Source organism: Convolutriloba macropyga, unplaced genomic scaffold, assembly GCF_964194025.1.
Source record: "Convolutriloba macropyga unplaced genomic scaffold, txConMacr16.3 SCAFFOLD_2922, whole genome shotgun sequence".
Classification (NCBI taxonomy): Eukaryota; Metazoa; Xenacoelomorpha; order Acoela; family Convolutidae; genus Convolutriloba; species Convolutriloba macropyga.
The window spans coordinates 1-22709 of NW_027450953.1; the positions used below are offsets into that span (position 1 = coordinate 1).

The 22709-nt window shown below is 34.0% G+C and overlaps 1 protein-coding gene across 1 annotated transcript in view; it reads left to right on the forward strand.

Moving 5' to 3' along the window:
• Positions 1-6: 6 nt before the first annotated feature.
• The window catches only part of LOC142356302 (uncharacterized), a gene marked incomplete at its 3' end in the record, with an annotated part of 30746 nt that continues 8043 nt past the window's right edge, over positions 7-22709 (forward strand). Inside the window, exons 1-5 of the mRNA XM_075408239.1 lie at positions 7-104; positions 387-483; positions 2434-2652; positions 16616-16896; positions 19265-19404. Coding sequence (XP_075264354.1) covers positions 474-483; positions 2434-2652; positions 16616-16896; positions 19265-19404 — 650 coding nt within the window. The remainder of the gene's footprint in view (positions 105-386; positions 484-2433; positions 2653-16615; positions 16897-19264; positions 19405-22709) is intronic.

Sequence of the window (22709 nt, forward strand, 5' to 3'; positions counted from 1 at the left end):
GTGGTGTTCCATGTGGGGTGCTGAGACAGCCTTGTTGCAATTACCCTGTGTCTTTTCCATACTCTAGGAGTCTCTATTTGCCCTACCCAAGTTGTACCTTTCAGGTCAGAGGGAGAGGTCATCTTTTCCAATATACAAATGTTCTTTCTACTTTGACCAGTATTTGGAATGCAATCAATAGGAATAGATGTCTTATAGCTAAACTTTTCGGAGCTCGGTGGACAACTAACTTTTTATTAATGGGCCCTACTCTCATTGCTAAAGCTAAATATTTTGCAAATTTTTTGCATTTTGGGACCTGATCCTCTTGATAATAAAAACTAAAAAAAAAATCGAATTCATCTCATATGATGAAAATCTTTGATGAGGTTTATATCTTTTTTCAGACGTGGAATGCAACAGCAGACGATACGTGCATACAACCGGGGGCTCTCGGTCCCCCATCCGCGAATCAGCATCTCAAGGAACCACTGATGAACAAAGGTTACCCATTTTTTGTCCAATAAGATATAAAAAACAACGGAATCTTCACGAGAAGATACAGTAAAACGGCCGTAAAATGCTAGCGTCTATGACCAGAGAGTGAGTTATTTTCAGCGATTGATTTATAATTTATCAGAGCCCTTATAGAACCGTTATTTGCAATGATTTTTCTCATCCCGAAAAATCAATTCGAGAGGCATTTTCTCCCAAAATTTATAAACAAGTTGCGTCGAAAGTCAAATTTATAAACAATTATATTGCAGCGGAAATGACGCCAGCATGCAAAACTTTATTCACTAGCCTCTTTTAATTAAATTTGATAGGAATCTCTTAGCATATAAGAAACGATAACGAAAAAAAGTTCACTCTCTACAGCTGTGATATAAAATTTTTGAGTTGCACAACTCTCGACTTTTCTTTGTTTCAAATCAGATTAAGCGTTCACGGAAGACAATGCTCTTTAATAACAGTTTTGCAATTTCTACTAAATAATAATTGGTACATCTTGCGATCACCAAATATTTAATCAAATACTATCTCACCACCTAAAAAAACAAACTCATATCTTTAGATCTTTTTATCATTATTAAAAATGACGCTTGTGTAACGCTATAGCACCCTACAAAATCATATATAATTAATTCGTTATCTGGCAAGGAAACGGACCATGTTGCGATAATGTTTTCTATGAAATTTGTAACTAATACTCTAAGCTTAACCATTATGGTTTTCAATCAATAGCCTGTTTTTGAAATTTTCAAGAAGATTGACATTGGAGCCCGAATCAACTCAATTAAAAATAGCACAAACAAAATATCATATCATTTCATTTGGTGTAATATGTGCACCCCAATAACCTGGGAATGATGATCTTGTTAGATTTCGTAAGATTCTGTCAGAATATTATAAGAAGATCCATCATCCTGCAAGATTATCTGACGGAAACTTGCAAGATATGATTTTGTCCAACACAATTCTTAAAAGATAAATATTCGTCTAATAAGTTTCAAACACGATTGAGATTATTTTTCTAAAATTTTAGCAAGTTCATCCTATGTTTCTGCTACTTTACAAAAATGTGATTGCTGATTTTAAAACAAAATTACAGCGAAATAATGATTTTTTTATTAAGAAACAAACATTTCGCAAACTCTCAGATTAACGAACCGCGTTGCCGGTTCTACATAATTCCCTGTAATAATGCAGGTTTGCGCATGATGTCAATGATAAACTAACTGCATCAAATGTCCCGGGTCGAGATGTCATCAACGTTTCAGTACATTTTGCTGTCAGAAAGGCACTGAAGGCAATGAAATACGTCGAAACTTTGCGAATGCGCTGAAACTTTGAAATTTCAGCGCATCCTCAAAGCAACTATCACAAAATTTCAGCGCATTTTCAGCACATTTCCTACTTAACTTTAAGCACTTTTTGCAGCGCATTTCATTCAAACTTTCAGAGCAGTTGATACAGAATTGTATCGGATTTCAACTCATTTTTATGTATGGTTTTTGGCCTGAAACTCCCACCGTTTTTGATGAAAAAGTGCATAAATGAGCTTAAATTAGGAAAGAAATGCGCTGAATTTTTAGCGCATTTCAGCACTTTTCAGCGCATTCCTGTTAAAACAATTTACTAATACAAAATCAAATTAAATGAGCAGAGATTTAGAAATCAATGGCACAGGGTATTGCGTGACGAATCAGAAAGAAACAGTTGATCAGGGTTCGAGACTCAGGCAACGCGAGAAAATTGTGAAAATCAACTGAACCTTCTGAAAGTTTCTGCGCTGAAATTTTTGAAAAATCAGCGCATTTCCTACATAAATTTTGGAAAGTTTCTCGACCCGGGTATAGCTAAGCTACAGATTTTGCTTTTTTCTAACAAATTTTTAAGAAATGATGTTAAGCTTGGATTGTATTAAACCTGGATCGTTTTTGTCGTTTGAAGGTGCAGCTGCATCGCCTTCACCCCAGACATCTGCACCAAAATCTGAGTCACCGCAGGAGCCCAGTATAAACATACAAAAGGTGGAATTCATTTCTGCTGGCAGTAGTACTCTGAATGGTTCGAGTGGAGTGAGCGGTACTAAACCAGATGACACTGTCTACACCTCTCCCTTCCACGACACTGAAGAAAGAAGCTGGGCAAAAGGAAAAGTTCAAAAAAGTTAATACTCTACTCTTTTTGCCAATTCATAAACTGAATAAAAGTCCGAATGGAACTTTTGATTAATGCTGAATTATCGCAACAGAAGCGTGTAATATGCTGAGGTGAATAATGTCGGAAATAAAATTGGCGATTTAGGTTAGATTAGATGAGAATTGTAGCGAAGATCTTTAAAAGTTTGATCGCGTAGTTTCTGTCTCCATCGAAAGAAAACTGAAAAGGGGCAAATTCACTAAACCGTATGTCAAGTCTTGTGAAAATGATGAGGTCCGTATCTTGCGAAGCGGCTTTCTTAAAACATTTTATAGTGGTTTTATTGGTGTTTTTGCAATTATTTTGATATGAAATGCTCATTTTTGTTTAAACAACAAAGGGAGAATATTGAGCATTTAATTTGTTGTTTTAAACAACAAAGCACTTGAGTATTTAATTGATCAAATTAATGCCAAGTATTTTTCAGTTTTTTCTATCAAAATGTCTAAAAATTTAGCTTCGACAATTAATTTTTCTCCAGATAAACGCACAAATAATGTATTAGAAAATTTTAATCAGAAATGTTGAGAAGACTGCAGCAGCTGAAAATTGTTAAACCTTGAAAAAAAAAGATTTGGTATCCCGTAGATACATCAATCAAAAATTGAATTGCAGCAGTACTTGTCACAATGGTTAAAATAGAGCAATGTGAGTTTCACAATTATAACTTAATTGCTGTGACAAAAAATAAATATTGCGAGTTCGAAACAGTAAGTTATTTAGAAGTCCGACTATATGTAATACTCGTGTTGGTTGTTTGTCTCCTTAAGAGCGTTTTGCTGTTCTTGCTTATGCCAAACCACTTGTTCGTTCTTCCGCGTTTGTGAGGTAAGTCTGCATTTGTTGCATTTCCAGTTATCCTCTGCATGCAAGTTCTAATACGAACTGATGTTTCAAGGCAAATTTCTCTAATTGTACATAATGAGTAGACTGCACTTTCAGTGGTATGCATGTTTGATCACCGAGTAAAGTTTCAATGAGTTTTTGATTCTCCACACCTAAATCTAACAATTAGACTTTTCTGTTCAATTTGGGAGTTCACATAAGCATCAGACGTTCATCAAACAAGACACATTTGAAATTTTGTACAGTAACTCAACGGCTGAGATATTGTTTTTAAAGCAATATCTTAAAAAATTATTTATGGTCCCAATTTCCCGACGAACAGATATCCAGGAAGCGTTGCCATGTACTATCTTTACTTTTGTGTCTGAGAATTGTCGACACTTTCAGAAAAATTATCTAGTAACACTTTAACTTTTTGCGATGCAAATTGTTTGAAAGAAAATTTTATATTCTTTGAGTTTTTTCTTAAAGCATTTGATATCTAAAAAATTTTTCAATTACTTTTCTGCATGTATTTTCTATCAAACCATCTTTTCCGATGTTCGTTCCGCTTTCTCTTGCATTTTTTTTTGATAACTTGAAAATACTTTTCGGTTAAACTCAAATTTCCAGGAGAATCCATGCAGCTAGTACACGATTTGCACACAACACGATTTGCACACGATTTGCGCGAAATTTTGAAAAAATGCCCAAACATTCCCAGTAGGTTGTTTTTTAATTTAAACAAAAACTGGGAAAATGAAAAGACAACCTTCAAATATTAGGAAATTTCGATAACATTATTAAAAAAATTACATCATTTTGGTGTAATTGATTCATTTTATGAAACTTCTCATTAAATTTCATTTTGCAACATTAAGCTGAAGTTTTTAGGTGCTACGTCATATCACCAACGTGTTCTCCTAAACTGTAAAACAGTGATTCTCACACTCGCCAGCATAATTTGCATCAAATTGTCAAATTCGAATAAGAAAAGCTTTGCCTTTGTTAAACTGTTCCTGCGGTATACTCATTCAAAGAACCATCATCAGGGCGTCGATTACTTACGGTCAAAAGTACAGGAGCGTTATGCCATCCTCAAACTACGTTCCACACTGCGTTCCATCAAATCAAACTGCGTCTTGTGTAGAGAGTTCCGTGCAGCAACCGTTCAACCTATCATTGCAGACCTCCCAAAGGAGAGACCAGTCTCCTCCCTTTACCAACACCGGAGTTGATTATTTTGACTCATTCTACGTCACAGTTCGTCAGACTACTGAGAAGAGGTGGGGATTTCTCTTCACTTGTCTCACTACTCGTGCTGTCCATGTTGAAGTTGTCCCGTTCATGGACACTAGTTCCTGTTTAATGGGAGTGGAGCGGTTCATCTCCCGTCGAGGTACTCCTGCTATGATTCGGTCGGATAATGGTACGGACTTCATTGGAGCGGAGAAAGAGCTGCGTGAATGTATGAAAAAATGGAATGCGCTCAATATCAACGCTGAACTTGCACATAAGGGCAATAAGTGGAGGTTCAATCCGCCCAGTGCGCCACACCAAGGTGGAATCTGGGAGATGTTGGTCCGTAGTTTTAAGAGGGTACTGTACACCATCCTCGGTACACGCCGCTTCACAGATGAGGCGTTGAACACTAGTTTTTGTCTTGTTGAACACGCACTAAACGCACGTCCGTTAACGCCCGTAAGCGCCGACTCGTCCGACTTAGGCGCAATAACACTTCATCATTTTCTATTCGGTAACCAAGCAACCGGAATTCCGTCCATCGTTGGCGTCGACGAGTTCGATCATCGTATGCGGTACGCCCGTTCACAGTCCTAGGCCAATGCAATTTGGGCACTTTGGCTTAAGGAGTATGTACCTGCGCTGAACCGTAGAGCTAAGTGGCCGACGCCTGCCGAGCATCACCTCAAGGTTGGTGATTTAGTTTGGATCGTTGAAGAAAGCAACCCTAGGGGTTACTATCCAACTGCTCGGATTGGAGAACTTCCTTCGTACGCACGTTGTCCGGATCGCTCGTCCGCCCACTCGTTAAGCTTGTACCAATCCTCCCAACATTTTCTTCCGGACCGGAGGATGTTACTGAGTAAATAAAAGAGCAGCGAGGATTGAAATGCGCTATTTAAATGAAAGCGAGAAAAGATTACGTCATTTTATTTTGCGTTCGCTTTACAGAATGCTTGCAAAGCACAGAAAAAGTTCATTTAACATAATTTTTGTTGAGCCTACTTATATACTAAATCGATTGCGCTCATTTTAAGCTTAATATTTTTATGTTCCAAAAACGTATCGGTGACCAATCTTAGCCGAAAATCGGCTCAAACAAAATACCTGCTAACAAATACAAATAGATTTGCAGGGCCATTACGATGTGATTTTGCCTTGATACGTATTGAATACAGTTGCCTCGACTTTCGTTTGGATATAAAATAAAGTTTACGATTGTGTGTTTTCGCACCTATAATTTCTAAGCTTGCAAGCGCGCCTCATAAAGACTAAGTCTTTCTTACTGTATTCCACAGGTGTCAGAAAATTTGTTTTCACTTCGTACATCTCTGTCCAGAGATTATAAGGAAACGTTTCCCAACAAAATTTATAGCCGTCTGTAGATAACAGAAAGCTAAATAAACAGAACTTTGACCATTAAAATGAGCAGCTAGTGTTGCCCAGACAAATTGAGCCGAAAATGTGTCAATGCCAGATATAAAGATTTTTGTATAGAGAAATAAAGTGGCCAAAAACAAAACACGAAAAATTTTGCACGCATTTTTGGGGCAAAAATCTTTGAAAGAAAACAGGCTCAGAGTAAAAATTTTTGCCAGCAACAAATCCACACAGCTGTAAAACTTTGTTTTTTCCAAGCAGATGTTTTACAAAAGTTTAAACATTGATCATTTTTTCAGATATTGTTTTGAAGTTTAGATTGGGCATCATATCTTTTTCCGTTAAATTTAAAGTACTACTCTTTTTCAATCCAAATGTATTCTGCTCTTAATTTTTTTATAGGTGCTTGAAAATGACTTATTTGCTGCCTAATAAAATACACAAAAACAAAACGTAAAACCATTCAATAAGTGTGTCGATGGAAGACTTTTTATTTTTTTGCACTAGTTGCACCAATTAGGTGCAACAGATTTCGTATTAAAAACACAAAATTGGAGATTTTAAACAGAGCGAAAACAACTTAAAATTAAATCCTCCAAAACGTCGATAATTTCTGTAGAGTTATTGCTCATAAATTGTCAATTTTCCCAAAATTTTAACATGATAGCTCGTGAAAAACTGTGCATAGCACAGATTATTCCAACACAACTCTCAATTTTGTGAAAGTTTTTACCTTGATCAGAGATGAAATGATCTTTTGACTATCAGTTTTGCAAAACTCATATTGAACTTGAAACAATTCTTTGGAGCAACTATGAGTACACATTTTTCAAGATGAGTTAACACGCCAGAAGTAGCAAAGTAAAAAGTAACAGATTTTCCCCACATCATTTTGATAAAATCTCGATCAATTAGTTAGACTCAAGATCCAGATGAAAAATTTTCTCCAAAAAATTTTCCGGAAAATCAATTTTTGAACAAACTGTTGAAATGTTGATTATATCAAGTGTTGCGTTTTAGGTAAAAAATACTACTTAAAATTTTTTTCTCTTCATTTGTCTTATAATTGACCTTTTTTAATATCGAACAAATTAAATGAGAAATTGTAGAAAGTTTGTTTCAAAAGTTACAAGAAAGATAGAAAAAAATTGTCACATTGACGATCCACACTGAACGTCTTCACGCACAATGATGCAATGATTTGATGGTTCACTGAATTTAGAGTCAACTGGAGAAAATACATTTTAATGTCAGCCAAGCAAAAGTTGAGAGGACCGTTCCAGTGTTGACAAAGATAACATTCTGCGTCGTAATAATCTCAAATAACTGCTTTTTTGTTCTTCATACTGTCAATTCCTAAAAAGAAGTCATTTTTGCTAAACGCAGTAGTATATGAGCTTTAACCTACTTGTGGACCTGCTTCTGGCTAGTATTTTGCAGCAGTTTACTTCTAACTTTCTCAACAAAAAAAGGGCCCGCACGCACATGAAAAAAACACTCATGAAGGACTGATGGAATTCAAATAGGTTCTTGCTGCTCATCAAACTGTTGCCGTTTGAAAAGAGCGAGCATCATTATCAGTTGCTGTCTGTAGCAAAAATTTTGCAAGATTAAAAAATGTTGAGAGAAAAACGATTTTTGTCCGTTCTTTCATCAATTGAACGCCTTTCCAATTTTATGTTTTTGAATTTCCCTTAAAAAACATTTTGCTAACCTTAAGTAATCGAAACACCTTAAAGGATGGAGGGTTAAAATGAGAAAAAATTACAATTCATAGCATGTACTTGAGCAAAATTTAAAAGAAAAAAAGAGACTATTTTGTTTTCCGATTTTGTTGAGCTTTTTATATGTTATATAGAGCCAAAAACTATAGTAATCTCTCTATGTTATCATAAGTTTTTGTCTAAATTGACGATTTTTAACTCTAAACTCAACAGAAACGTCAGGAAAGATCAACAAAATATATATTTGAACAAAGATTCGTCTTCTCACTACAGTAATTTTTCTGTTGTACTGGTCCCAAGTATTCCAAATTTGTTCAATTCTCAGAAAGTCCAATAACGTCATTTATCGTGTAAACTTTTTAATTCACGCTGAAAAACTACTCTTGGGCCACCTCAGAAATTTTTAGAATTAATTTATTGTTTTATGTAAAAGTATTTGATATTTTTCTTTTTAAATCATATAATATATTATTTTCTTCTACTTTTGCCGTTGGAATAAATTTTCCACGATAAGCAGACGTTAATTTGAAAAAATATTTTGCTAGAGCAGGCACTGCTGATTTTTTTCTTTTGTTTATTGTTTTCCTTTTTCTCTACAGAAATTGTTTTCTGTTGTTCTCTTCTAAGCGAGATGTATCCCAATTGCATAAGCCTCTGGCAAGAACTAATTATAGGTCAGCAGAACTAATTATAAGCCAATAAACTGTCTGAAAAATATTTTATGTCCCAATGGAAGAGTCAATTTAATTTTTTTCCCAAATTTCATAGTTTCTAACAACTATTCGGATCTCGTATTCTAAACCTTTTTGTGTTTGGATGGAGTAAACAACCTTTTGAATTGCAGAAACTGAGAGCCTGAAATGGGTGCGAAGAGGAGAAAAATCTGTCGAAAAGTGAAAAAAGCTGTTTTCATCTTTTTCTTATGTCTTTTGAATACTCAATTTTTTTGAGGAATTCTGTTTTCTGTCGGACAGATCAATATATAAAAAAGAACAATTGTAGTTATATAATTTACTGACTCATAATCTTTTTTAGCACTTGTACTTTTTTTACAAAATAAAATTAATGTCGTCCTCAGTTCCACCCCATCCCCCAAACTTTTCCTTTTTCCCTTCTGTTTCCTTTTAATTTGTTTAACAGCTCATCTATCTGAACATGATTTAAGTTTTGAAGTTTTAACATTTTAGTGTCAAATTCAACCTCTATGGGCGACAAAAAGAAACTTCCGGTATTTCTACTTACGATGCGAAAACAAAAAGCGAAATTTTTAAAGCAAGTTTTTGTAATCTGGTGTAATTTCTATAAAAGTAGTTTAATGACAATTTCATGAAAAACTATAAAAATAATTTTATACTCACACACCCTTCTTTCAACCCCTAATTTTTTTTCTGTTCTGTTTTTCTCCCAATTTTTAAATTACCCTCCCCCTTTTTAAATCTTAGGTAAAGTCAGCAATTTTTCAATTAAAGTCAAAACTAGCATTTAAGGGCTACAAAATGTTTCTCTTTTTTTCTCCACGATGCGTTAGCAAAAAGTCAAACTTTGACTGAACAAATTTAAAAAGCCAGCCTCGAATATATATTCTCCCATTTTGAAAAAAAGTTGGAACAATAAGTTGGTGTGTTTATATCATTTGCATTGGTGAGCAAATTAACTCCTTAGAACTCAGTAGCAGCTATGAAACAAAAGTTAAATAACGTAATACGTGTTCAGCTGACGAATGTTCCGATACCGAACACAACCACGTATAGGTTGATGGAACCGGATCACGTCACTGGGAGAACGCTTCTTCGCAATATAACGTAGAGTTTTGCGAGTCAGGCAACTATGATGATGCAACAATGAGCAGCTGGTCTTTCCAAAGACAAATTAGCAAAAAGTGTAAAGCAACCAGATTTCATTTGCTCCATAGAGATATATTGTAGGCGAAACAGAATTCTGTTTTGTGACAATCTTTGAAATATAGCAGTCTGCGCGTATACATGCTTGCCATTAACACGGTCGGGCAACTCTTGAATTTAAAAGCTGTTGCAAGTAACTTGTAATTTTTGAGCAGATTTTCTACCAGAAGCTTGAAGAATTATCATTTTTTAGAAAAAACTTTGCAATTCTATTGATTCCTTGTATTTTTTCCAGTAATTTTAACATACACTTATTTTTAATCTAAATGTATTTTCTTGGCAACTTTTTCAAAAATGCTGTAAGTTGCTTGTTTTTGTCTAAGTTGCTGAACTGAAAAGCAAACAAAATATCATTCAATATGTGTCTCAATGAAAATCTAATATAAGATGAATGACTCTAATAAGTTTTGTTTATTATAGATGAGCTAACTGACGAATTAAAATCTCTGACTCTCATTTGTAACTAAATCTATAAGTGTCAATCTCGATGAAAGTCTGATAAAAGATGAACGACTATAATATAGTTTTGTTTTAGATTAGCTAACTGTTGAAATAAAATTCTGAAATCACTATTTTGTCTCTTGACCCGTACCGAACTCCAAGTGTAAATCAGTACTGGGCAATTGTAAATGCAAGTCTCCCATGTAATATATTTTGCTCGCTTTCTTGTTTGAAATTCGCTTCTTTCAAGCGTATATTAACGGCGCAAAAGTTTAAACTCGAACAGTACGGATGGCACAGTTAGGAGGACAAACGTCTGAGGAGCGAGATATCGTGAGTTCTATCCCCGTACTAATCTTTATTTTTACACTTGGCCCAACTCTGACCACTGTAAACTCAGACTGAACGCAAGTCTGACGAGTCAAAAAAGTGACATGAATCAGTCTATAATTCAGTAATGACGAGGAATTACATTATACTGGCCCAGTACTGAAATGCACTTGGAGTTAGGTACGGGGATGTGATTCTTTTGTTGGAGTAACTTTTAATAGTTATAAAGCAATTTTTTTATGCTTTAACTTTTTAAAGCTTGTATTGAACTTACTTTTTCAGGTTTAGAATTCTGAAAACATTTTTTTATCTTTTCATAATTTGAATGAAAAGATTCAAATTAGGTCTCTTTCCGTAATTTGAATCTTTTCATAATTTGAATAATTGAAATTTTAAATATTTCTTATATATATATATATATATATATATATATATATATATATTGATATATATATGTATATATATATATATATATATATATATATATATAAGAAATATTTGCATATTGTGGTCTGATTAGTTTTATTTGAGTACGAATTAACCCCAGACAACATAAAAAGGGTATCGAAATTGCCTTCGGTTTTCATAAACTGGGATAAATTGGATGTGATTTTACACACTGACTCTCTAAATAAGTTGAACGTAAATCTTAGACCCCTTCGGTACTTTTAGCCACCACTCTGGTGCAGGCGCCCTCGTGTCAGGGTACTGAAAACCTAGGGCAAATAAGATTTATGTTCTAACATACGCATAGAGGGCAAATTTTTCTCATCAGTGATGTCTTGTTGCAGTAAGAGAAAATCTTAAATTGAAAGGAGGCAAAAAAAACCTAATATGAAATTTGAAGTTTGTAAAAATTGCATTTCGTTCTTTGTTCTCCTATAGTAACAAAAAATATTTTACAGTCGGTTTCAAATGAGATTAGAACATGAATATAAGCAATCCTCCAGCTTTGTACCCAGCAGTCGAGCTCAAGTTCCCTCATGTTGTTGGATAAAACTATGGTGGTCGAAAATAATGCTCTAAAGCAAAATTAGAGGACTTCATTGTAAGATCAACGCGGCGCAAATTGTCCCGCAGTTTATTATCATTTATGTATGCTCTCTAGCTACAGAATAATAATTGACAGTTATTCCGGCTGAAAACTTGTTTCAATTTTAAAATTTAGTTGATCAAATAATTATTAGACCAAAAAAATTTCATACAACTTTTTTTCTGGGATCTTTTCCGCTTATAGTTACCCAGGTCGAGGTGTGCGTTAATGCTTATATATACCTCAATTTATCACCCCAGTTACGAACTGTGTGTTGTGTTAGAGTGTGTTTCCATGTTTCAAAATAGCCCATTCATCAGGTAGGAGATTGCCAATAACAAGCAAATACTCACTAAGCTATAGGGACAAGAACGGAAAAGATCCGGCATTTGAAAATCTGGAAACGGCATAATCGACTAAAAATGGACTCTGAGAAGTTCCAGAAAGGTCAAGGTGACTATCCAGTTGTTTATTACGGCTTAGACAAGAGTGCAGGTAATGCTAAGATGTATAGACTAAATGGGCAAAGTCATGGACAAGGACAGAACCCTGCTCTACAAGGTTATCATATTCATATAACAGAATTCACTTGAGATTTTGTCCTATTCTAAGTATTAATTGCATTAAATTCAAGACGGTGAATTGACAGTCCCATTATTCTGACTCTAATTATTTGAACATCTTATTGTTAAAATTCCAACATGTTTATCCTTTCCTCCCACTTGGTGATAACCGGATAGAACCTGTAATCCCCGCACTACCATACATCTGGCATAGATATAGTCCTTGCTTTTGTGTAGGAGTAACTTACAATTCCCACTTCTCTGGCTTCCATGAAAGGGACCAGGTGGTCATTTAACTACCCGAGTCGAGGTTTGCGGTGAAATTTCGTAAGAAATACTGTGAAATGCGGTGGAAAAGTAATTTTCTTTTTGCGGTGAATGCGGTGAAGCGCGGTGAATTATTTATTTTCACCGCGTTCTCAGTATTTTTTTTTACAAAAAAGAAACTTTCTTACACGGATTGGAATCTCTTAACTTGATATCCTTCGGATTTATTATTGTAATAAATCGCAAAAATTTATCCTAGTTGTGAGGTTTCCTGATTTTTTTTTGATACATTTCACCACTGAAAGTTATAATTTTGGCAGAGATGAGAACGTTTTTTAAGTTTTTTTTCTCAAGTTTTTTTTGCTCGTTATAGAGCTATTGTAAGCCTTTAGAATACAGATTTTATTTGAATCACATTACCTACTTAAAAAATCAATCTGACTCAATTTATAAAAAAGGCCCGAGGGCAGAAATAACTGTCTTCGAAACCCAATTTTGATATGTTGTTCGAAACGGTCGGCTCAGTCATAACTAATTCGCCATTGGCGAACATATTTTATCTCATGATACAACAAGTGAACCGCAGTTCGATACACCTTGATAAAAACATACTAAAACATGATAAACCATGCCATGATGTTGACGTGGCTCTTGCTATGAAAACTTCAAGATGTGTACCGTAGTCTTTATGAAGATCTTATCATGATATACGGTGAATTGTAGGTAATTTAAGTTCTCATGAAGATATTTCAAATTTTGCGAGAGATATAGAGATCATGCATGTCCCGTCAAGGTATATCAAGCATCGATTCAATAGGCTGTCTGGAGAATCAAATGCCAAAGTTTATTAAACCTAACTAAAAACATAGAATTAAGCCAAATTCGTCTCCACGAGAAATTTTTTGCCCGATTGTCCTAATTTTTGCTGTACAAAAACTGGTATCCAGATAAGACATAAGTTGAACAAAACAAGCCAACTATAGTTTCTGCAAAAATAAACTTTTTTGTCTCATATTGCTATCCAACATTTCCTATCCCCTATTATTTGTCAAAGATTAGTCATTAAAGTTGCTACAAAATTCATCATTTTGATGAAAAAAGCAAGAAATCTGTAAAGAATGCAATAAAGTATTGAATCAATTTCACTTCGTCATTTGAATCTTGCTGTGAGTTTAGGTGCAGTTAGATTGAGTTACAGACAATACAGATACATTTGATGATTGTTTTTTAACAATCAAATTCTGAATATATCAATCTTTAAACAGTTAAAGCTTACATTTAAATTGGAATTTATAATTGTTTCAAATGAACTTCTCTCCTTCAACACACTAAGAAAAGCAAGAATATTACACAAGAGAATTTCGTCAAATAAATTGGAATGATTTAGACTGTTTTGTATTTTTTTCAATTTTTGATTTTCTCAAACAAAAGTATAACAATTATGAATTTCTCCCAATAACAGATTCCGGCAATTATGCTTAAAATGTTGATGCATTATTGGCATAGAGGAATCATAATTTGTTTGCGTAAATACCACTTTTAATGGTTTTGAATTGTTATCATTTTTTTTCATCCACACCCTCGCAATCCTTCGCCGTATGAACGTATTTTGAACATAATTATATTGACATTGTTGGTGTTTTTATGCAATTTGATTTTTCGCTTGAACAGTTTTTCGTCTGAGTTTTCGGCCTCAAAAACGGGATAAGCAGGTAGCGCCGAGTGGGCAATCAGTTCTAGAGCCTTTCAGCTCACTAGTCTTCAAGTATGCGATTCGCAGAAACTTTTGGAAACTTATACTTGTGTGGTGTGAAGGGTGGTTCTTAGGGGTTGATTCTCTACCCCCAACAACCCCCTCCCCACGTCAGGCACCCTCACTTCACCCCCCCCCCCCCCACCGCCACTGCGCTCACCCGCGCTCCCTCAATTAAAGTTAAAGCTAGCCTCACTAAACCGTGGCTAGCTACTGACGAAGCCAGGCTATGTTTTAAACGGTTATGTTTTAAACTTAAGACGGTTAAGTTTTAAATTTTTTTTCGGATCTTTCCCATAATAGCCCCTCATGAAATTATAGCCCCCATCATGGTTTAATTAGCATGATGGGGAGTTTTAGGGTGTACAAAATCATAAAAAAATTGATAGGCAGGAACAGAAGAAGTGATGTGAGTTATAACCTTGTTTTCAATAATATTGGAACTGATGACCCCAGTAGCATAGCTGATTATTTCAACGAACATTTTGCATATGTTGCAGATGAAATAGTAACCAAATTACCTCAACTAAGTTTTCCTTCATCTAATTATGCTGAAGAACAATCTATGATGCTACATGAAACAAATGTAGTGGAAGTGCTTTCACAAATAGCCAGCCTACAAAATTCTTTGTCGCATGGTGTGGATCTGATTACTAACACCTTCTTAAGAGATTTAGCCCCATTTTTAGTTAATTATATCAACGAATCTTTTTTGAGCGGAGTTTTCCCAAATAGCCTAAAACCAGCAACTATCCAACCGCATTTCAAAACGGGATCAAAAACTGATGCCAATAACTATCGACCAATTTCGATTTTGCCGTCTTTTGGAAAAATATTTGAAAAAATTATGAAAATCAAAATTCTCAACTACATAGAGAAATTCAAAATTCTTGGTGAAAATCAGTTTCGTTTCCGTAATCGGAGATCAACAGTTGATGCACTCGTAAATTTAGTGGAAAACATAAGGTTGGAAAAAGAAAAAGGGAACAATAGCACAACGGTCTTCCTAGATTTGAAAAAGGCATTCGACACTGTAAATCACTCGCTGCTGTTGAAAAAATTAGAAAACTTTGGAATTAGGGGTCAGGTTTTAAGCTGCTTTTCTTCATGTCACAAACCAAGAACACAGTGTGTTATATGGAAAAATAGATTATCGAAAGAACTAATAGTAAAAAATGGAGTTCCTCAAGGTTCTGTTCTGGGTCCTGTATTGTTTATACTGTACTTTAATGACTTTGTGGACGCTTGTAAATTATCCACTCCGTATTTTTTGCCGATGATACCAGCCTCCTTTTCAGAAGAAGACCAACCTCTGAAGAAATAATTACTGAAATTCATTCAGTTTCACATTGGCTACATCAAATTAAATTGGACTTAAACGAGTCGAAAACTTTTGTAATGAACTTTTTTGAAACTAAAGCAAACACAAACATTCAAAGTTGCCCAGTTCAGAAGTGCAATACCTACAAATATCTAGGAGTAATTTTAGACGCGAATTTAACTTTCGAAACACATGTGGAATCCATTTGTTTAAAATTAAAGAAGTGGATCGGAATAATTGCAAGGCTAAGGAGAACTTGCAGTCGCAACACCGTTTTGATGTTCTACAAAACTACAGTGGTACCAATTTTTGAGTATGGACTTCTTATTTATGGTGGAACAACGTTAAATAAGCTTCAAAAAATTGAACGGTTACAAAAGAAATTTTTGAGAATTGTCTTTAAAAAGAAACCAAGTGACTCCATCTTTGATACTTTATTCGAGTTCAAAATTTCGACAATTTGTGAATTATGCATAAAACATCTACTTTCATTCAGCCTTAAATCATACTTTGGGTTACATTCAAACAAAATGATGAATGAGATTTTGACCGCAAATCAAAATTTTTCTTACAACACTCGCTCAAAAACCACTCGCATTATACAAACAAAAACGTCAAAAAGAATTTCAACTCGGACATCTCTGTGTTATCGCGGTAGAATTTTGATAAATTTTCTACTGAAACAAAAAATACTACCTCAGCTTGAACAAGAGACCATGTCCTGTATAAAAGTTAAAAAACTAGTCAATGCACTTCAATATAGCTTGATCATTCAAAACGATACGTTAAAAAACTTGTCTTTAAATAAAGTCTGGGCGCTTAATTAAGATACGTTAGTATTTGCAAGCGTCCACTCCTGATGAAACTTTGGATTTATGGATTTTTAATAGTGGATTCTGCTGTGTCCACAACTTCTGCGTGCTTTATAAATTAACAGGAGAAATTCAAATTCAAATTCAAATTCAGGTTATCTGACCACTAAGCCGGGGGGGGCTATAATAGGAAAGACCACATTTTTCTACCGAAGCCTCAGGTGACTTAAATTGGCATCTAAACTGCAACGCAAAACAACACGGTTTCTATCACCGGGAAGCTTCCGTGTTAACACAAGCAAGGTTTAGTAAACAAAAATGGTGAAATTTGCTTTTAGTGAGACACCCATGTGATTGCCCTCCTGCACCCTGTTGCCAGCCACAGTCTCAACTTCCCTCTCAACCCACACCCCCACCACCACCTCAAAGCCAACCAAACAAACCAGATACACCACCTAGAATGGGCGAAAGGTTTTTCGCATCCCAAGACGTGAATGATTTGTGGCATTACATCACCCATTTTGCAACTCCACCCTCCACATGTAGGAGTGGGCCTGCTATGACTGTGTGTAGCAGTACTCCACCTGGAACTAATTGCGGGACAGCTAGATCAGCTGAGGTGAGTCATAACATATACAAAGCCTCTAGAAAGGTTGATGTCCGTTTGCCAAACCGATCTGAATATGACAACATATTGAAGTAATGCACAGTGGTCCGCGCTTTTTCGAGAAATTGGAGGCGTCTTTACATGAAAATTTGCCTCTATAAAATTTAGAATGCATTGTCGTCATGCGTAGTGTATCGAGAATTCACTTGAAAAAAGATGCCGCAATGCATTTATTACTTCGTCAAGCAAAATTTGACAAAAACAATCCATTACTAAAATAAATGCTATCCTTTGAGACAATAACCTTTGAGACTAAACTTTGAGCCCATCGGCACCTGAAATGGAGGAACTGCTTTCTCTTTTTCTCTTAACTCATAATTGCTACACTCCATGCAATAAAGAATTGCCCCCCCCCCCTCCCACCTACCACACAAAGTGTTTCAGTTGTGAACCGGTGTAAATCGAGGACCTTCTCTAGATATTTTTACACATGTCCAATCTTTGATCATGTTAAAGTATAGATTGGCCAGCCTAATTGTCAGCGAAAGTTTACTATGAATTTATTTTGATCAGAATAAGTTGCATTCAGTTCAAAATACCACTCTGGCCGAGAAGCTCGTTGATCCGACAATTGAAAACAAACATTTTTGGGGTTGAAGTGCTTTTTGTATTTAGTATTTTTGAAGTACTACATAAGGCAAAAGAAAAGGGGCATAGTAATTTACCTGCGCTCAGGACTCAATTTGGGCTTCCGCGTTACTTCCGGGAAAAAGAAGTGGAAGCTCAGATGTAGTTCATAGCGCAGTTAAAATTACTGGGCGACTTGAGCAAAAAGACGAAATCTTGTTCCCGGCGCACACGAGAGAGCGGTCGCGAAACAAAAAATCATATATAAACTGGACTGGCACAGAATAACTATATCGCAGTTCAATTCAACATCATACTGTTACGAGCGCGCAGAATATTATTATTATTATTATTATTATTATTATTATTATTATTATTATTATTATTATTATTATTATTATTATTATTATTATTATTATTATTATTATTATTATTATTATTATTATTATTATTATTATTATTATTATTATTATTATTATTATTATTATTATTATTATTATTATTATTATTATTATTATTATTATTATTATTATTATTATTATTATTATAATTCTGACAGACATTTCAATTTTTGAGCGAATTTGATAAAGTTCTTCTACTGTCAATCTTGTCCACAGATTCTTATAAACCTAATCTTAAATCAAGGTTGTAGATAATGCTTACATTAATATTCTAGGTAGTCCCTTAATATCATTATTATTATTATTATTATTATTATTATTATTATTATTATTATTATTATTATTATTATTATTATTATTATTATTATTATTATTATTATTATTATTATTATTATTATTGTTATTATTATTATTATTATTATTATTATTATTATTATTATTATTATTCTGACAGACATTTCAATTTTTGAGCGAATTTGATAAAGTTCTTCTACTGTCAATCTTGTCCACAGATTCTTATAAACCTAATCTTAAATCAAGGTTGTAGATAATGCTTACATTAATATTCTAGGTAGTCCCTTAATATCATTATTATTATTATTATTATTATTATTATTATTATTATTATTATTATTATTATTATTATTATTATTATTATTATTATTATTATTATTATTATTATTATTATTATTCTTATTATTATTATTATTATTATTATTATTATTATTATTATTATTATTATTATTATTATTATTATTATTATATAGCGGATGGAAAATGAAAATTTAAAAAATTTACATAGAAAAAAGCATTGACTACTTTATAGTTAGGTTTTTGTAACATATGCATTTCCTAGGAGTTGTCTGGAATTTTTGGAATGGTCTGTTCTCCGAATTTGGACTGAACAGATCAAAAAATTATTATGGTTTTCGACGTGGCATACTGATAAGGAATTGCACTTGAAGCAGACTGATTAAGTACTGTTTTACAGCGACATACTGATTTTGCAAAACTTGTACCGAAAACGGGTTTCACCGTTAAATGCCGGTTGTTATTGTTGGCAAAAAAACCAAAGTTTTTGGTCACGTTTTATTTTCGGATTTTCAGACCATCGCAGCGCTGAATCACGATTTTTCAATTCTACAATTTTAATCTGACCGGTATCTTTTAAGACTTTTCATGTAAAACTCAAGTCTGAGCACAATCTTCATTCAGAAAAAACTAAGCTTGCAAAAACTTTCTCTGCAATGAACACTTTTAACATTGTAAATAATCTGAAATTCATCTGCAACGAGTCTTTATCAAATTTCCTTGTTATCATGGGCACAGTTAAAACTGAGTGTTCTTCGTAGGCTGGTCAGCAGAAAGAATGTTGTGGAGATAAAAACACCTGTCTGCCTCATGGTGTGGTACAAGAGCGCACTCAATTGGTATTCGAACAAATCCAGAATGTCAAGAGCATCATACAAAACATACGACAGAGCGTCAAAGAGTAAGTTTCTTTAATTGCAAAGGCCCTCATTTGTCTAGTTCAGAAGGGTTCAATTTGTAATCTTTTACCCGCTTGACAATAATGCAGCAGTGAATAAATTCAACGGGGCCTTTCCCATTATAGCCCGTCATGAAATTATATATAGGTCTATAGGGCTATAGGTTATCTGAAGACTCAATTGGTGGTGGGGGGGGGGGGGGGTTTGTAAATTTCTAATAAGATGATCAGATTTTTATCTGAGCCGTGACCTAAATTAGAGCGTAGGATATTGGGCAAAACCTCGGTTAGGCGGAAAAAGTTTTTGTTTTTTGGAGTGCTGAAAAATTTCATAATAATTGTCGACATATTTTGAGTTACAAATAAACTGAAAAGCTGCAAAAGCTCAATATTTAGAACAAAATGTGACTGTGGCTAAAATCCGGTGAAGACAACTCCTTGGGGCACTTTTGTTCTTTATAGCGTCAAGCCATTCTGAAGTACCGCATTTAATTGTTCTATTTAGTACTCACTTAAAAAACTTTTGCCTCGTCGATATATCTCCCAAAATTACATCTGACCCTATATTGGTCTGAGCGAAAAATTTTTTGCTGTCGGAATCTTTGTAAGTCATTTCAAGAACCAATTAGAAATTTTTCCAATTTTTTTTTGTTTTCGTTATAATAATTGTACAGCCAAAATAGCATTACCGACACTTCAAATTTTCGAAACTTTTTCTTCATAAAGTCTGTTGATTGAAAAAAATACTACTATATTTTTCTGGACGAATTTTTCCGAAAGTCGATTCAATGGTTGATTTTGATTATTGCGACTTTTGTCATTAAAAAATCATCACTTCTTTTGAGAAATAATAACTTTGAGTGATCTTTTGTTAAATTCAGACAATAGAGCTTTAGTGTCTTGCCACTAAAGCTATTTGTGGAAACAAACATTCAAAGTTTTCTCTATGATTTTTTACTGAACTCACTCTGCTATCGCTACTCCCAAAGATCATGCCTGCAGTCTTAATCTTACATATATATCTTAATCTTGAATCCATTTTTTGTCCTAAAGAGTTCTCTTTTTATCTTGATCTTCCAAAGTAAACTGAAGTAATTCCGTAAAACTTTTTAAAATCAGGAGGGTTCAATGAAAAACTCTCAAGTCCGAATTGTGCCAGAACAATCAAGACATATATAAATTTTTGCAGGAAATGTTTTATTGAGTTGCAGCCTAACGGATAAGACATTTTTGGTTTCCTGGTACTCTGTTACCAATACATTTGATTCACGAAATCAAAAATAAACATTTCTCTTGTTTCTTTAATGTTGGATATTTGATTCAGGTTGATTTGATTTTTTTTCGCTTTCCTTTTAAAATTTTGCACAAAATTCATAAGGCTGCAGAGAAACTATTTTGAACTATAATTATAAGGTCTCATACGAGACGCAGTTTTAACCTAATGTTTCACTAAACTGACAAAAAGATTGAATTGAGTTTTTACTTGAAATATAATAAACTAAAGTTGAACTGAGCAACACACATTTTATTCTTATATTAGAAACAACATCAGTATAATTTCTTGAGAAGTAAAAACAATCGTCTGATCAAGTAAACACCAACTTGTTACATAACAAAGAAGGATCCCATCGAGTTTTCAAACAAAACTTATACTACAAGTTTCTTTGAAACAACGCATTACGATTATCTTTTAAACTTTTTTAATTTTATTTTGCATTCTCAAATGAGTTTGAGTTCAACCAGAAAAATTATCTAACGATTGATTAAAGACACATGCCAAAATATAAAACTTTAGATTTTTAAAAAACAGTTCAATCAAAAGCAGTTAATTCCCGTTAGAATACCGGTATCGTTTTGGAATGCATTGGCAGGAAATGAGGAGCCTAAAATCAAAAGCAGCAGACAAACTTCTGCATGTGAAAAAAATTTTTCTCTCGCCTCTGATAACGGAAAGTTTTTTAATACAAAAATTGCTCTCCGCTTTAAATATAACTTGAACAAGGAAGCTCGGTAATGTGCTTTCGCACTTAAGGTTCCGACCCCGCTCATCCACATGAGACCAGAACGGAAACCCCAAAAATGCAACTAGTTTTAGAAAATTTTGTGTATGAACAACAATTTTGACTTCAACGCAAATACTTCAGTGGAGTAAAAATGCCATATTAGATTGATGAGATCTGCCATTTTTAAGAAAGTGAGGCAAAATAAACACAAAATCAAATGACAACGACAAGAATTAGTTACATCTTAAGCTTTATGTCCATTTAAAAAAAAACTTATATCAAAGTCAAGATAGCGTCAGAGAAAACTGAAACTGGGCAAAAAAATTGTACTTTAATTGAAAAGATATGGGTTCAGTCCATAATAAGGCTCAGTTACAATTAGACAAAAAAACAGCATAATTATTACATACGCTCACATTTTAAAAAACAATTAAGTTCAAAGTAAGAAAAACCATTAGATATCAACTGATTTTATCCAAACGAGTAATAATCAGCGATGCCTATGTAGGAAGCCATTAGGATCTGTCTTGCGGTTACATTTTTTCTTGCGGTTACAAAAAGAGCAACAAGTAGAGACAACACACAAAAATTCAAAAAAAATTTGTAAGAAAACGCTGCCGAAGCAATAAAGTCGTTTTCTGCCCCTCACAATATGTTTGGCTGCTCCTTTTTTGAATGCCAATAATGTGATTTGTGACCTATCATTAAAGAGAGTAAGTAAAAAATTGACAAAAAAGCGAAAAAGAGGTAAAATTAAGAAATATTTTTGTGTTTCTCGAAAACAATTATTTTCAAAGTCATAAAGCCATTAGCTACAAAGTGAAACACTTGAACAAGTTTGTTTGTTCGTCCCGAGATCTGTAATTATTCAGAATATGTCTTACGAAAACAACGTTAAATATAAATAAAAGCGAAAATTATTTTGGGAAAAGCCGTGTCGAAGCCAGTACTGTAATAACTAATTCTTTAAAAAAACTCTAGGTTTTGTACAATCGCGTCTTCTTTCGACGCCAAAAATGTCATATGTATTCTTTTATTAACAAGACTAGGTAACCTCTTTTTAGTCTTTTTAATTCCGTATTCTTAATCTCTATATCCTCTGGGATAGGCTTCTTAATGATACTACTCACAACTCTCTACGATGAATATATCGATCGGCCAATATTGTCTGAACAAAAAACCCATTTGAGTATATAGTTCTCCCCCCCCCCTCAAGAGGGGTCGGAACAAAAAGTTGGTATCTTTAGATACTACTAAACTTACCTTCCTTTACTATACTTGTACTCAGCGTTTCAAATTGATTTC